The following is a 15,541-nucleotide window of genomic DNA, read 5'->3' on the forward strand; positions in this document are numbered from 1 at the left end:
TGAATAATTCACATGTCGGCAACATAACTATGTCATATGACTTTTTGTCTTATCTAATTTATGTCAACAAGCTTGTTTGATCAAAAAAGTACTTTTGACGATTTTTTTGGACAGAAGCCTCATTTGCGTAAGCATCAAGCTCCTCAGCTGGCTTATATGTAAGCAATTTGTCATTATTTACCTGTCCACACATACGCGTGCTTTTGATGTATACCAAATATTGACATTCCACATATTGCTGCTCATTTTTTTTTTGTGATCTATGTACATTGTCTATTGGCACATCTAAGTCTATTGTTTTTAATTTTTTTCTATTATGAGATGACTTATAATAGACATTTTTTTTGTGCTTTAATTGCAAAGCGATTTTATGGCTTTTGGAACAAAATAGACATAAAGGCTTAAATGATGATGATTGTTGATTACAGCAGAATGTGAATCATGATGCGCATACAAGCAATCATTTTACTTTCACTTATGCAATAAATGATGAATACTAACATCGATGTAGACTGTCTGCTTGTGCTTCTTTTTCTAAATTTCCGTCTATTGCAATTTTAAGTGATTTTTCTGCATACAATGAAGAATTAAAGCTTATTATGGAGGTTCTCTGTCTTTTATTTGAATTATTTGCAAGACACGTAAGCTCATTGAAAGTAAAAGTGAGGATGATGAATGATAACTGATCAGATCGCTTACCTAATAGCTTATTTTACATCAGTCATGTTTCGCAAACATTGAATCCTAATAGTCATTGTTGGGGATTGTTTGACTTTTTATAAATTCTGATTCTGACTAGATTCGGTAAATATTATGACACTACTGTTGATTTTGTTGACTTAATAAGGTTTAAATAGGTGGAATAACTTAAAGTCATGACTTTTGTGATTAGTATGTTATCGATAAATGAGAATGAAGCTTAATATTTGCATTTTTGAGAATCATTTAAATGGACATTAATAGGTATTACATCACATGAGTTGTACACGTTTTGAATGTTGGGATAGATCATGATTTCACAGATGTAGATGTGTATAATATGAATTATGGCAATGAATTCAGGAGTTTAGAATGAGAATACTTTCGAGAATTTTAAAATCTTCAAATGTCTACAAAACCCGTTAAATTTTGAAAATTCTACAAAGTTTAGGTTCAAATTTTGAACTTCATAAAATTGTAAACAAAAACCTTAATACACAGTGCTGTAAATTTTTAAATTGGATACTATAGTGTTTAAAAGCGAATTAGTGCCAATTAAAAGTTAAATTGATAGAAATAAACATTCATCGCATGCATAGATAATAGACATTGGCTAAGGTATTTATGGGAAAGTGTCTAAATCAGGATTTGGACTTTTTATGGCTTTCGAACATCAAAATTCCCTAAAGTTGTTTTAAATCTAGTTCAAAGATACATGACCACGAAGATGGTGTCGTTTTAAAACTCGGTTCCTCGTACCAAATCTAGATTCACGTCAGTCTTTAGCTGGATTTTCAGTCGAATAACAGATTTGTAATATTCTGGATACTTTCAATCTATAACTGAGTTCATAGTCCATTTAATATCCATTCCTATTTCCATTCTGTATCTTTCCTTGACTTATCAGAGTTCATCCACACTCCTACCAATCACATCAATCAGTCTTGTTTCAAGACCATGACATGTTGAATATTGAGTAGATTCCTCTAGAAATTACATATCCATTAAGTAAACCAATTAATAGTTTGTTCAGCAAGTCAGGTTAAGTTAAAAATCTAAAAAGTGTTGTTTACTGCCAGCCATAAACTATTTATACACCAACTATAAACTATTCATTTCCTTAATAAATATTGCTTATTTTCCTCAAAATAATCAAAAAATTCGAAACTTTTTTTTTACAATATTTTTGGAATTGCCTGTTACATGTTTTTGGCTACAGCTAAAAAAGAAATGAGTGGGAAATTACTGATTATGATAATTATTATTACTTACATTATATTGTTGATACTTTATATTTTCTGCATTGGAATTTGCACACTTAAATGATTAAGTAATTATTATTAATTTTATGTCATGTCGACAACTTGTACTAGGTATAAATGAAACTTTTTATTGCCATACTGACTACAATGTATAATTATGATGAAGAAGGTGGAAAAAATTAATAGAGACGGTTTTGAATTTGGACAATGATTGGGTCTAGATGTCAGTGGTGGACAACCTTTTGTATTTCGCGGCACTCTTTGGTGGCAAGTCTCGATCAAAACCGCACATGACATACGGTTCATGGCATTTTAACGGCACATTAGGGTTTCGTAGTACACAGGTTGTTCATCACTGGTCTAGACGTCTCATCAACCTTCAAATATCAACATAATACCTGAAGCAAAATTCCATCATCATGTAATGTGCAATGGACCTTCCAAAAAAATTCATAATGTCAATTGAATTCATATTTCGAGATGGTCTAGTCCAACATATTTTTGATATGAATTAAGAGCCATCTTATTAAGTCTAATAGCCAATTGTTTTAAAGGTCTTGAGGTTTAATGCTTCTCATAATCAAGTGCTGATTCCATATTACTTAATCATGCAACAACAACAACAATAATTCCCTTGAGGGCGATGTAATTGATATGCTCAGGTCTAGTCAAGCCTTGAGCATTCATTTTTTCTAACATTTTAATTTGAAAATCACATTTTGGCTATTTAGCATACAACAATAAGCATGTATCTGTCATTTATTTGATCATATGATGTTCAGTCATATAACGTGACATCGGAAGTCATTTCACATGACACGCAAAAAAAAAAATAAAGCCTGACCTTCTTAAGTCGCAATTTTCTTTCTCTTTCTATCACTTAAGCCTCATTCAATTGCATTAACGAGTTTTTTTTTTATATCCACTGTGCACAATACTTTATGATGAATTGTGTAATAATGTGCTGTAAGCGGTCATATTCTTCTTTCTCATTCGGTCTTTTACCTGATTATTTTTTTTTTTTGTTGTTTTCTTGGCACACAAAGACGAAACAAGAGAACAAAAAAAAAAGTGAATGAAAGTGACCTAAAAAGACGAGGTACAAGCCATGATCATATTTTTTGGGGCAATAAGAGATCTTCACTCTCGCTTTCATTTTGTCACGCTTCGTATACGTAATGGATATATGTTGGATTAAATTAAATGATAAAAATCATTATTGTGCTGTGTAGTTGTTGGAATTAACAGCATTGTTTGTTTTCGGTATGGGGATGGGAGGCAGAAAAGCCTTTGTTTTGAATGGTTATTTTTGGGAGGTGAGGTCATTGAGGTTGATATTTATTTTGAACAAGTTTTGACTTTTAACTAAACTACACACTCATTCTAAGTAACAAGTCCATCTAAGTTTCTAAAGTCCCTATTTAAATGACAAGTCCCTCATTTAAGTGACATGCCCCTCGTCTAAGTAACATGCCCCTCGTGTAAGTGACAATCTCCTCGTCCAAGTGACAGTTCCCTCGTCTAAGTGACAGTCCCCCTTGTCTAAGTGACAATACCCCTCGTCTAAGTGACAATCCCCCTCGTCTAAGTGACAGTCCCCTCGTCTAGTGGTCTTCGTAATAAGTGACATGTTCCTCATCTAAGTGACAGTTTTCTATTCTAAGTGACAGTCACCTCTTCTAAGTGACAGTCCCCACTTCTAATTCACCCTAATCGCTTTAAAAATCACATTTAAAAATTCCAAGTTTCAACAATAACTCATCCATTGCATTTTTATGATCAGGAACTGCAATAAAAAATTAATTATTTGATTGCCGTTTCATGCCATTTAGCAAAACTGTATATATGTACATGAGCAGCACAATTGAAGATGCAATTTATTCTTTATGCAATTATTGATATTCATTAATGATGTGTAAATATTTACGTAAATCAAGATGTGTGATCAAGTGAAGTAACAGCAGGTACAATATGCGATTAAGGTGGAATGAGAAAGATCCCATAATGCTTTGTATTATTGTGCATGATCGTTTGTAAATTTAAAGATGAATATTGGATAATTTAAATACCACAAAAATAATATTATTAAAAAGAAATTTGCACTAATTCCCACGAGTACATGCATCATCATTATTATGCATATCTGATGCAATCAATTGCTAGGCAATCATCAACATGTGAAATATAAATTTTCAAGGGTAAAATGCAAAAGCTCAAATACAATTTCGTAAGTTATAATTTTTATTATTCAAGCGCGTTATTGTTGCTAGCTAGTAGCTACAGCAGCTGAGTTTACGAGGCAGAAAGATGCCTTATATACGTACTTACCTTCCTATAATGGTAATTTTAATCATTTCTCAGTATATAAGTAAGCATCAAATGCATGTCAATGTCACTAAATTATAATCTCGTTTTCCATGATACATATGTAAACAGGCTAAAAACTACTAAATTATTAAAGGTTTGAATTTCAATTGACGGCAATTAATTAAAAAACTGTTTTGAGGCGCGAATTCGTTCTGATTTAGAGACTGTTTAGAATGGAATTTAGCAATGATTGTTGTTGGAGTCTGCAAGAGAATTATTCACGAAATTAAGCATCAGGAGATCAAAATGACGGAAATAATTTGAATCTCATTTAATCCTGATCAGACTTGACACTTTGGTATTTAAATTTAATGTCATTTTGATCTTTTGTCGAGTTTTTATTAAGAAAAGTTATTAAACTGTAAGCCATGACATATGAGTGTCTTTAATTAGCAAATATTGTCAAAATGATCCGATTTAGACAAATTTTACTATTTTTAAAGCTCAGGAACTTTAATTTCATCAAATATAATATTCTGAGAGCAACAGTACCACTAGTTACTGTGGAAATACTTAAATGTTCCCCAAAAACCACAAAAATATGTAGTTGTGTTGAGAATTTATCAACTGTCATTTAATATTTAAATTGTATCCATAATTAGAAATAGTTGATTTTCCCCTTTCATAGTTTTTGGCCCCTTCATATAAACATTAAGTTTGTTTTTAAATTCCTAAGAATAAACATTATTGTGAATAAATAAATTAATTTAAAAGTAAAAACATCAAATTCTACGTCTCAATAATCAAATTCCTAGTCTTATATCAAAAGAACTACCTAATCAGCTGCTAAAAATCAAGATTGCTTCAGAAAATTAAATAAACATCAATCTCACATCTACATCTTTGTAGATTTATAGATACCAACAAAGAAAACAATACAAACAATTCTCAACAGTAGCTTTAAATCAAACTAGACACGCTTCATATTCATTTCAACTAATTCAGCGTGAATAATTACGAAAATTAGAAAGATTAAAATTGTGTGCAAATTAAAAACTAATGTATAAGATTATTACGAATCTTGTTTGTATTTAACAACAAGAATTCGTCAACCACTCGTAAACTTTTCAACAGCTCCGAAGAATTAAAGATTGACGCATTTTGATGGGCTCTTGAGGTTTTTGAATGAGAATGTTTAAGGAAGTATTCAGAACTATTTCATGCAATTCAAAATGTGGTTAAGATCTAAGTAACCGTGAATATTTCATGATGTTTGTATTTAAATTGAATTATTGATCATGATATGATCATTAAATCTAATTTTGGAAGTATGAGTTGATGTTTGACTTATTCAGAATCAGTTCTTAAGCTCATAGTTTAAAATTCCTGTTCTATTTGAGAATTAACTTGCAGAAACTTGCTTGAAACTGGATTTTTGATTACGTAAATTAAAGGTTATAACTAGAAATGTTATCTACAGGAAAAGTAAAGTTCATTGCTTTATCTATCAGTTATTCTAAATAAACTTGACAGTTCTTCTGACCATAGACCTTATCTTTCAAAACTGAATCTAGAATTCAAATAAATCAATGAAAACTTGATCCAAAAAACTCAAAAATTCCCAAACAAGTTATTAATTCTATTCTATTTTTATCCCACAGGAACTAGATATTCTAACACTCGCCGAAAGCGATGGAACAATAAATGAGAGAAATAAGAGAACAATTGGAATTCTTCGCGAGTTATTCCCTCAGCTATCAAAAGTGAGTATCCGAACTAATCCCAATTAATTAATAACAATTTTTTAATAATATGTAGATATTTACAATAGTAGAGTCGATTGTGTATATATAATAAAATCAATTTGTTTGTACCCGAGGAGCACAAGTAAAGAAGGGTCGGTTATGGAGCTTCAAAGGCTCTTCCAAAGCTCTTTCATTGACAACAAATGGAAGCCTGACTATGTTTGTCATCCTTATATCTGTCAAATAGACTGTTTCTATTTGGTGTTAATAAAGAGCTTTAACAGACCCTAAAACCTCCGTGACGGATCCTTCTTCGTTTGTGTCACTCGGGACGTTAAGTCACTAGTTCAAACATTTCCTTTCAAAAGTCATCGAATTAATTAATTTTCTGTCATTAATTTAAAACCATTTTGTGATATTTAAATCATTTTTAAGTATTTCTTATGTAAAGTCTGTTAGCTGTTAGGATTTAGAAGGGTATACAAATTGATTTCGAGACAAAAAAGCAAGCATAAAGCTGAAATAATCGACTGTGTGATATTTTGCGTCATAAAATGCCATCTCTGTATATTTTTGTACACTTGATTGTAACTTGTTAAAAGCTTGTGCCATTAAATATTTGCAAAAAAACACAATAGTTTAAAGATCATCCTTTTAATGCTTAATGGGTAGTAACGAAACTTTGATGATTGTCAAGATGATTTTGATGAATTGAATTTTTTGGGACATTTGCTGTCAATCCTTGACTTTTTTAAAGTACAAATGAATGTATTTAGTCATTGAGCGGAGTTACGTTGACTTTTTATAATAAAAAGTAAATTTTATTAATCCGCGACAGTGCTGCATTCACTAAACCGTGAAATTTTTCATTAGTATAAAAATTAATTGCTAATAAAAAAGTAAGCAGCATGAGGTAAGGTTAGAGGTTAAGGTTACTTGAGATCTGCCATCACTGAAAGGGCCATATCGAGTAACTGGTAAACTAGTTTTTATGACACATACTCGCACACTGATCTCCTTAAAGAAATATACAAGAGGTAGTAAGGGGATGTGCGTCAGTGATGTATAAATCTGTTCCTTAGTTAGTTGAATTTAATGATCCGAAGTATTAAAACTTCCGAAAAATCACTAGGTCAGTGATGGGAATTGAACCCGAGAGTTTAAATTCAACACCAACTTTCGTAACCCGCACATTTCTAAGTGAGCTATAAAGGCACTTTTGCTTTCAATTTTTATTCCTGCTATGTCATTTGAAGTTGACTAGGCTTATCATTAACAGACAAAGAGCATGCTTTCATGATACAGAAATGCCACTACGGTACCTGATAGCGGTATCTTTACTTGTTAGGGCAATCGATACTGTTTGATGCAACAGTTATTGAAAGTCAGCAACAGTCGTACATAGCCTGAATAGCACAAGTCGATTAATCGATCAAGAATTTGAACCCAGGCCACCACGACTCAGACTTGGTGACAGATTCGATTAGAATCTTGGAGCATGCCAGGATTTTGCCCAGGGTCTCGCCAATCTGGTGCTGGATTTTGGATCGATTGACCGATTTGTGCTATTAGGGTAGGATTCTTATAAGACAGTGGTGAGCAACTAACGCAAGTGTGCCACTAATCGAATGTCGTTTGCGGTTTCTGCATAGCCTGATCAACAAGGTGTGCCGCGATTTATAAAAGCTATAAACTATAAAAGCAGCTTGGGTAGGATTCATATAAGGGAGCTTGTGTCATTCAATTTCACAACCCCTTTCCTCACCCTTCATTTAGACATCATATAAGAACAACCCCTGAGCTTATTTCTTAATGCATAATGCAGTAATAAAAAAAAACCAGTTCCAATGCAATGCAAAAAATAAAACTTTCGATTTCGTTGGAGAGTAAATACGGCATATCGCATAAACTTGTAAATTGTTTTTTTTTTTTTTTTGTTGGTGCCTTTTTTTGTGAATTGAGAGCTTCACAAAAAAAAAATTATTATAAAATGTGTTACGAAAATCTTTTACCACAAAATTGGTTTAAAATTAGACAATATGTTGGATATACAATAAAAAAATGATAATTGACCTTCGAATTTTTTGGGTATTAATGGAAGTTGAAACAGAAGAAATAGTCAACTTAATTAAGCACAAAAATAATTCTTTGAATATAAAGGCTAAGACATAAAGCTACGAAAATTAGAGCAGTCATTAAAAAGTTATTACTGTAATTACTTGTGCCTTAATTTGTTATGCAGAACTGAGTTATTAATTTTCTAGATTAACTTAAATCCACTTAAACTGCCTTAATTGAAGATTTAATAAGAACCGGACATGTTATGCAATTCGATGGATAAGATTGAATCATAGCCTGTGAACGGTGCTTTTTTCTTCTCATCTTTCTATTTTTTATGGACATAAATTAATTCCAAAAGTGATACACTAGTCCGTGTACAATCTGGTTGGCTATAGAAATTGCATAAATGTGTAAATTGAGATGCAAAGATGCAAAAAAAGATGAAATTTTAATTAGGAGTTGGAATTTATGATCAGATTTTTTTTTTCCAAAATCAACTGGTGAGGGATTGTTCGCAAATTACGTAACATGGTGCTGTTTAAACTTTTTAGCGCCACGGCACACCTTGATGATATAAATAGATCAAATCCGCACACAACATTCGGTTCATGGCATTTTTATAAAATTACGTAAACACACTAGTGATCATGACGTCAGCACCTAGATCTACAGAGCACTATCGTCAGCAACATTTGTTTGTGTCCAGCAGCTAATTATCCAGTTATTTGAACTTGTGTCCATGTTAGGTCTCGTTCGAATTATTCAGTTCATTTACAAAATATTCAAGTTCGATCCAGTATCTGGAGAACTTAAGGCTCTTGTATCTTTCTCCGTCTATTAACTACATGAATCATGATCCCGGTTCCAACATTTCAAGTTGCTCAATTCTTTATTTTACATCTTAAATTGCTGCTGCTTATAAGCTGAAGTATCTAAACTTCTGAAAAATCACTATATTTGTAGTGAGATTTGAACCCATGACTCCAAATTCAACAACAATTTTCTATCCCGCACCTTGCCAACTAAGCTATCAAGGCATTTTGATATATAAAGAACACAAGATCATTAAACCTTAATTAATACTTGTTAACTCATTAAACAAATTTCAGAATTTTCAAGTTCAATTATCCTGTTTTTTCTCAGTATTTGAAGTAATTTTTAACATTTAATGACACTTCATGTGTGGATGTAATTAAGTCATTAATCTTTGTTCAATTTGACGTCAATTGTTATCTAATAAGGGATGCAACTAATGAAAGGTAGCATCAGAGTGTGCCCGTCTCAAAGTCCAATTTTTCGACATAACATTCGAACATTTCGAACTCAACTTATTTTAAAATAAAAATGTACGTTACGAAGAAAAGGTCAAAAAAAATTTGAATATCCATTAAAGTATAACTACCAAGCCTACTTAAAGTAAGAATGTGTGATAAAAATAAAATGATTTAATTACTGTCATTAATAGCAAAATATACAGCATACAGACTTCAACTTTCATGACTAACAACTTTTTTGTTTACTCGAAACAAAACATTAAAACACAGAATTTTATAGCAGCCTTAAATTCAGCGTATTTGCATGTGCTATGATGGAAAAACCAGATTACTTTTACTATGTTCGTACCTATAAAATTACACTGTCCATTATTCATATTCATGACTATACATTGGAAATATATCGAGCACTGTCTTACCAATATTCAACTTTTTTGTGCTGTATATATGCACATATGTTGTGCTGTGCATACGACGATAACAATTGACCCACTTTTGTCATGCTAATTTTATATATTCAGCCAAAGTTAATGTTTATTGGCTATGATTGCGATCATTTCGAAGTCAATTCATATAAGGTCACCGAACTTTGAGTTCCTTTAAACCTCAAAACTTACATAAATGCTGCTTTATGAGATTTGTGTTACTTTTTGAATGAAACTGAAACGATTTATTGGATTGGATAATTTTTGGCGCGGCATGTATTGATATCATCGTTAATCGTGGTTTCGTGGGTGGCATAAGGGGAATTATGGATTGGTGAAATTTAGCTATTGTGTGTTTGGAATGCAAAATTATGGCAAAAAGCTTATTACAAATAATTGAGTTTTATGACTTGTTTTCTATAAAAATAACGACTTTCAAAATTTCAAATAATAACGGTTTTCAAAAATTCAAAAAATAACATCATTCAAAAATTTAAAATAACGACTTTCATAAATTCAAAATATAACGTCTGTCAAAAATTTAAAGTGAAATTGATCTCAATTATGTAATTTCCAAAAACTCAATCCATGACCTTTCGATTAAAATTTACATGCGAAATATACATAATTTTCACATAATGCGCTCTTCTTAAATACGAATTGTGCCATTTATTAAGCATAAAGAGAAAGTGAATTTTAATGGAATTTATTCGATAAGAAATTCTTCAACTCAACTCAAGAAGAATTCCATATTTTGTAACCGAGTTTGCATTGTGGCTTACTGTTTACAAAAGATTTAATATCTTAATTACTGCCAAAAAAATATAAAGACAGACGTTATATTTTCGGTTGACTGGATTGTACTTTCCAAATTTAAATAATATGCTAATAAACAAAGCATAAGACGTCCAAAAAATAAAGAGAAGAAAACAAAAGCATATAAAAGAAAAGCAATTGTTGTGTCTATTATTGTCTATACGTTTGTGGATATACATATGGCATTAAAATGAGGTAACAATAATAAAAGCTTATTGCACTAAACTCGAGCTACTTTTTATTATTTTTCAAAACGAAAAATGTCGATTACGAAAATTTCTGTAATAATTGTTGATGTAGGTTTGTTCATTAGAAATTGTCGCCTTTTTATAAAATATTGTTTTATGATTTGTTTGCGTAAAATTTAATTGATTAATTCGTCTAACTAATTAATATGCTTCGGGATGTGTGGAATGCTTTTGTGGATGAGAATGAGTCGATTATTCGCGTATTATGCGATAATTTATAAGTATTCTCACGAAGATTTATGCGTATTATGTTTTATTATTGCGTACTATGAGACAATGTGCGCATTGTGTGATAATTTTACGCATTATACAACAAGTTTGCTTATTTTCTTACATTATGTGCGCACTGGTTAGTTTTATGTACAAGAAAAAGTGCAATACAAATTTCAATGCGCATACAAACGTTTATCAATATTTTGTGTATAATGTATGTGAAAATGGGCATAATACATGTAATACTGCGTACTTTACGAATAAAGTAACAATTTTTACTGCTTTTAACTTTCAAGCTTAATTAATATTATCTTTGCATCTAAATATTAAGCATAACAGTTTTTATCAAATTGTCGTTCATAAATCTAATGTAAATCTCAACATTCAGATAACACCATTCCTAGTAAAGCAAAAAAATAAGCCATTTCCAAATGTTAACCACTTTCACTGTGGCTTACCGCATTTCTTAATTAAATTGTTATGAAACTCAGATTGAGATGACAGTTTTGTATCTAAAAAAACTGCAGTGTTTTTTTGTCTGAATCGGAGCCCAGACTTGCAAAATGTTTTACATTCTCTTTTGAAAGATTAGCGAGTATTACATTAAGAGATTCCTGTTGTTTATTGATGGGTGTTAACTAACTAATTTGTGAATATAAAATATTTTGCAAATTGCTGGTTATGACAGTACTTTATATGAAAATTGGCAAGTCTCATTCCTAGTAATATAGTTTCAATTGAATGCTGTTTATAGTGAACAGCTGATTTTAAGTTTGTTCCAGTAACTTGGTTATAGATTTACAGTGAACATGCTGAGAATTGTGTCGCCACGCGACAAAGTCTATGTGGTTTCTGACAAAGTCTATGCGATACATGCTATTCTGTTGAGCATTGAACTTGATTGAAAGGTTTCATTTTGGATATTTTGTTAACAAATGAAGTTAATTGACGTCAGAACGGATCATAATCCTGTTTTTGTAGCTATTTTAATGACAATCAGTCTCCTGACGTCCACAAACTCGCTATTTCTCAATAGAATTTCACAACAAGTTTTCCTCACTTGGAAATTCCGAATTTCTTGCTGAAATCTTAATCCAGTGAATATAAATAAAGCATTCACCGTAGTTCCAAATTTCCCACTGCTTCCAATGTTAACTGTAAATCTTGTAATTAATACAATGGCTAAATTAACTTACAACTAATTAAATACAATAAAAATGTTAAATTTATTAGCGAGAAATCTGAGAACTCATCCATAAAATTTATGTCAAAGACTACAAAATGTCCACACATCTCAAGCAGCAAAAAAATAATAAAAATAAATAACTAAATATTGTTTTATTAAATCATAATTTTCTTTTTCTTATTTATTTAACAATTTCGATGTATATACTCGATGTCTCGATTATAAATTGTAAATAAAAAATACACAAAAAACACACATGTACATAAATAATACCTGGACATAAATAGTTATTCGAGCAGAAATTGCAAATGCTTATACAATTTGTGGTACGAACAATTGGGCCGATACTTTTGCGTGGAGGCTTGGGTGGTGGAAACACAGCAACGCCGACAAGTAAAAATAACGTCGATGATGATTTCGATGATTTTGATAGTGACGATGATGATAATAATGAGGTCGATGATGATAAGTCAAAGGATAAAGTAAATATTTCACTTCCGACATTTGCACCAGAGAAAGACGATGGAAGCACATCAACCGCCTCATCGGCAACAAGCACATCACAAATATCAACAGAATCTGCACGCATTAATCTTTTAGATTCAGATGATTTTAATCAGTCGACATCGACTGTTGGCTCACAGACTACTGAGGATGATGATTTTTCATTTAGATAATTTATTTGTGTGACATTTGGGAATGCTGATGGAAGTGTTGATGTGGAGATTTATGAAAATTTAAATTTTTTCGTTGAATTTTCGAATTTTTAGTTAAGTTTTCTGTTAAATTTTGAAATTTTTCGTCAAATTTTGAGTTTTTCAGTTCTAATCTTGTAGAAATTTTTGAAACGTTTCGTTAAAATTTGAATTTTTTTGATAATACTTTGAAACTTTTCGTCAATTTGTAACATTTTTTCCGTTAAATTTTGAAACTTTTCGTCTAATTTTGAAATTTTCCGTTAAAGTTTTCGAATTTTTCGTCAAGTTTTGACCGTCAAGCTTCCGTTAAAGCTTCGGATTTCTCGTCAAGATTTGAATTTTCTGTCAAAATTATAAAATTTTTCCGGTAAAATTTTGAAACTTTTCCTCAAGTTTCGTTAAACTTCTTCGTCAAGTTTTGAATTTTTGTCGTTAAAATTCAAAACTTTCCGTTAGAAATTTGACATTATTCGGCAAATTTCAGAAGTTTTTGGAACTCCAATATCAACACTTCCAAGATTTTGTATATAATTAATACTTTAAACATATTTACACATGATTAAGATGAAAAACATGGACATATTGAATATATAATTTAGAACCAAGTGTCAAGGTGAGGTTATGAGATTGACATTTATCAGATCAAAGAGAGGATTTAATGTGATAAATTGGATAAATTATTTCAATCATAATTTCTCACCTTGAAATTAGATTATTAATTTTTTGATTATATCACAATTGTGGATATAAAATCCAATTTGAAACAAATCTTTTAAGCACGGCATTCGAAAACACAAAAAATTACTTTTCAAGATCTAGACATAAAAAAACAGATGAAAAATCATTGAACGAATTTAACGAATATCACGAATAATTGCTTTATACTTCCTTAATCATACTTTATAGATTTTCTATGAAATAAAATGTAAAAAAAATTATTTTATGAAGAAATTACAAACAAAAATCTTTTTAAGAAACTAGAAATAATTGAAGATTGATGGATATACCCAAAAAAAATATCAAGTGACACAAGTACATGCACACATATATACACAATACAAATATTTCAAACTAATTATTTCCGCATAACACATTAGATGACTTTTAATATTTTTAGTCTAATTAGCATTAACTCATATAAATCACATGATCAAATAATAATTAACAATAGCACTTTAGATATTAATTTTGGTGATTTGACGCACATTTATCATTTATTTTTTATAAGTTTCTATTGAGCAAGCATAACTTTTTTTTGGCCATCATCGATTTGCTTTACATTGAGCATACAAAAAAACAAATTTAATTAACTGTAAAATATCAACAAATTTGCAGTTATTTTCGAGTCCTTCGAGTCATTTGGCAATTGGCATTTAAAAAAACTTTTGCGGTAAATCAAGATTGACATTCGCAAAATAAGATTTAAATTCATGACAAAAAGTTGAATATTTAGATTTCTATAGAAATCTCTTGAAATTGCTTTGGATTCATACTTTCTAAAGACATTCAAAACCCTGATCGGCACATATTGAAACGTTGTCACCACGGCGATGAGGCGGTAGTATGCTTAGAATCAAGTGGCAGCCATTTGGCCGAAACAACCACTTGGCTGCCACTTGGTTCTAAGTAAACGGCATTCTCGGCGTGGTGTCATCATTTCAATATTTGCTGATCCGGAAAGGCTCATTATGTCGCGTGGGGCAACATTCTCAAACAATGCATGTTCATGAGTAAGTTCAATCAATAATGTTGAGCATGCTCAATTTTATGCGCATACTCATGAACGTGAACCTTGTCTGTTTGAGGTTGTACCGACTTAGTCATATTACAAGCAAAGATCTCAAGTGGATATGTGTCGACTCGAATGAGTCCTACAAAAAATGAACCAACTTGAGTCGATCGACTCGACTTCGAGCTCTGACAAGCTAGAATTTTAATGTGTCTTGAATGACTTAATTCTGTTATATTAATCTTGTACACTTTATTATCAAGAATTTATAAATTAGGTACTTCTTATTCCACAAATTCAAAATTACTACAAGTTACAGAAAATGTTGCTCGGGTTTAAAAAACATATTCTTTTAAGCTTTATAGCTTGCTGTAAGAATTAATTGTAATAATTATTCAAATAATTTACATCCTCATCTTATTCCTTCATCTTATTCAATTCTATTCTCACATCCTTTGTCTCGTCTATAAATCAACTCGATTTCCTCACGCAATTCTCAATGTAGAATTGAGCAATTAGTTCTGTCTTCTTATTATTACTTCTGCTACCTCTAATTACTCTCAATTGTTATTAATATCATTCATCGAGCATATTAAATGTATATTAAGCAATAAGGAAGAAATTTAATGGCAAACAATGACTATTTTATTAAATATGTGATTCGATAGGCAGGCAGACATGGCCATTGTATGCTATTGAGATTTCATAAGCTTAAGCATTTTTTATAATTACCTTTTAAATTTAATTTCATGTATTTTATTCTCATTTTTTGTGTTTTTCTTCTATCTTCTATCCACACACATATATCCGACACTTCACATATCAATTTGGACGTATACACAAAAATAAATCCTAAATTGAATTATTACATACATTAT

At 30.9% G+C, this 15,541-nt stretch overlaps 1 protein-coding gene across 2 annotated transcripts in view; it reads left to right on the plus strand.

Moving 5' to 3' along the window:
* LOC139099670 (synaptonemal complex protein 4) overlaps positions 1-15,541 on the plus strand; it is a 29,946-nt gene that overhangs the window by 7,657 nt on the left and 6,748 nt on the right. For both annotated transcript variants that reach the window (XM_070652193.1, XM_070652194.1), the window contains exon 3: positions 5,930-6,031. In XM_070652193.1, the coding sequence (XP_070508294.1) occupies positions 5,930-6,031 (102 nt within the window). The remainder of the gene's footprint in view (positions 1-5,929; positions 6,032-15,541) is intronic.

This window comes from Chironomus tepperi, unplaced genomic scaffold (assembly GCF_022539635.2).
Source record: "Chironomus tepperi strain 1889 unplaced genomic scaffold, CSIRO-AGI_Ctep_v1 contig_479, whole genome shotgun sequence".
Lineage (NCBI taxonomy): Eukaryota > Metazoa > Arthropoda > Insecta > Diptera > Chironomidae > Chironomus > Chironomus tepperi.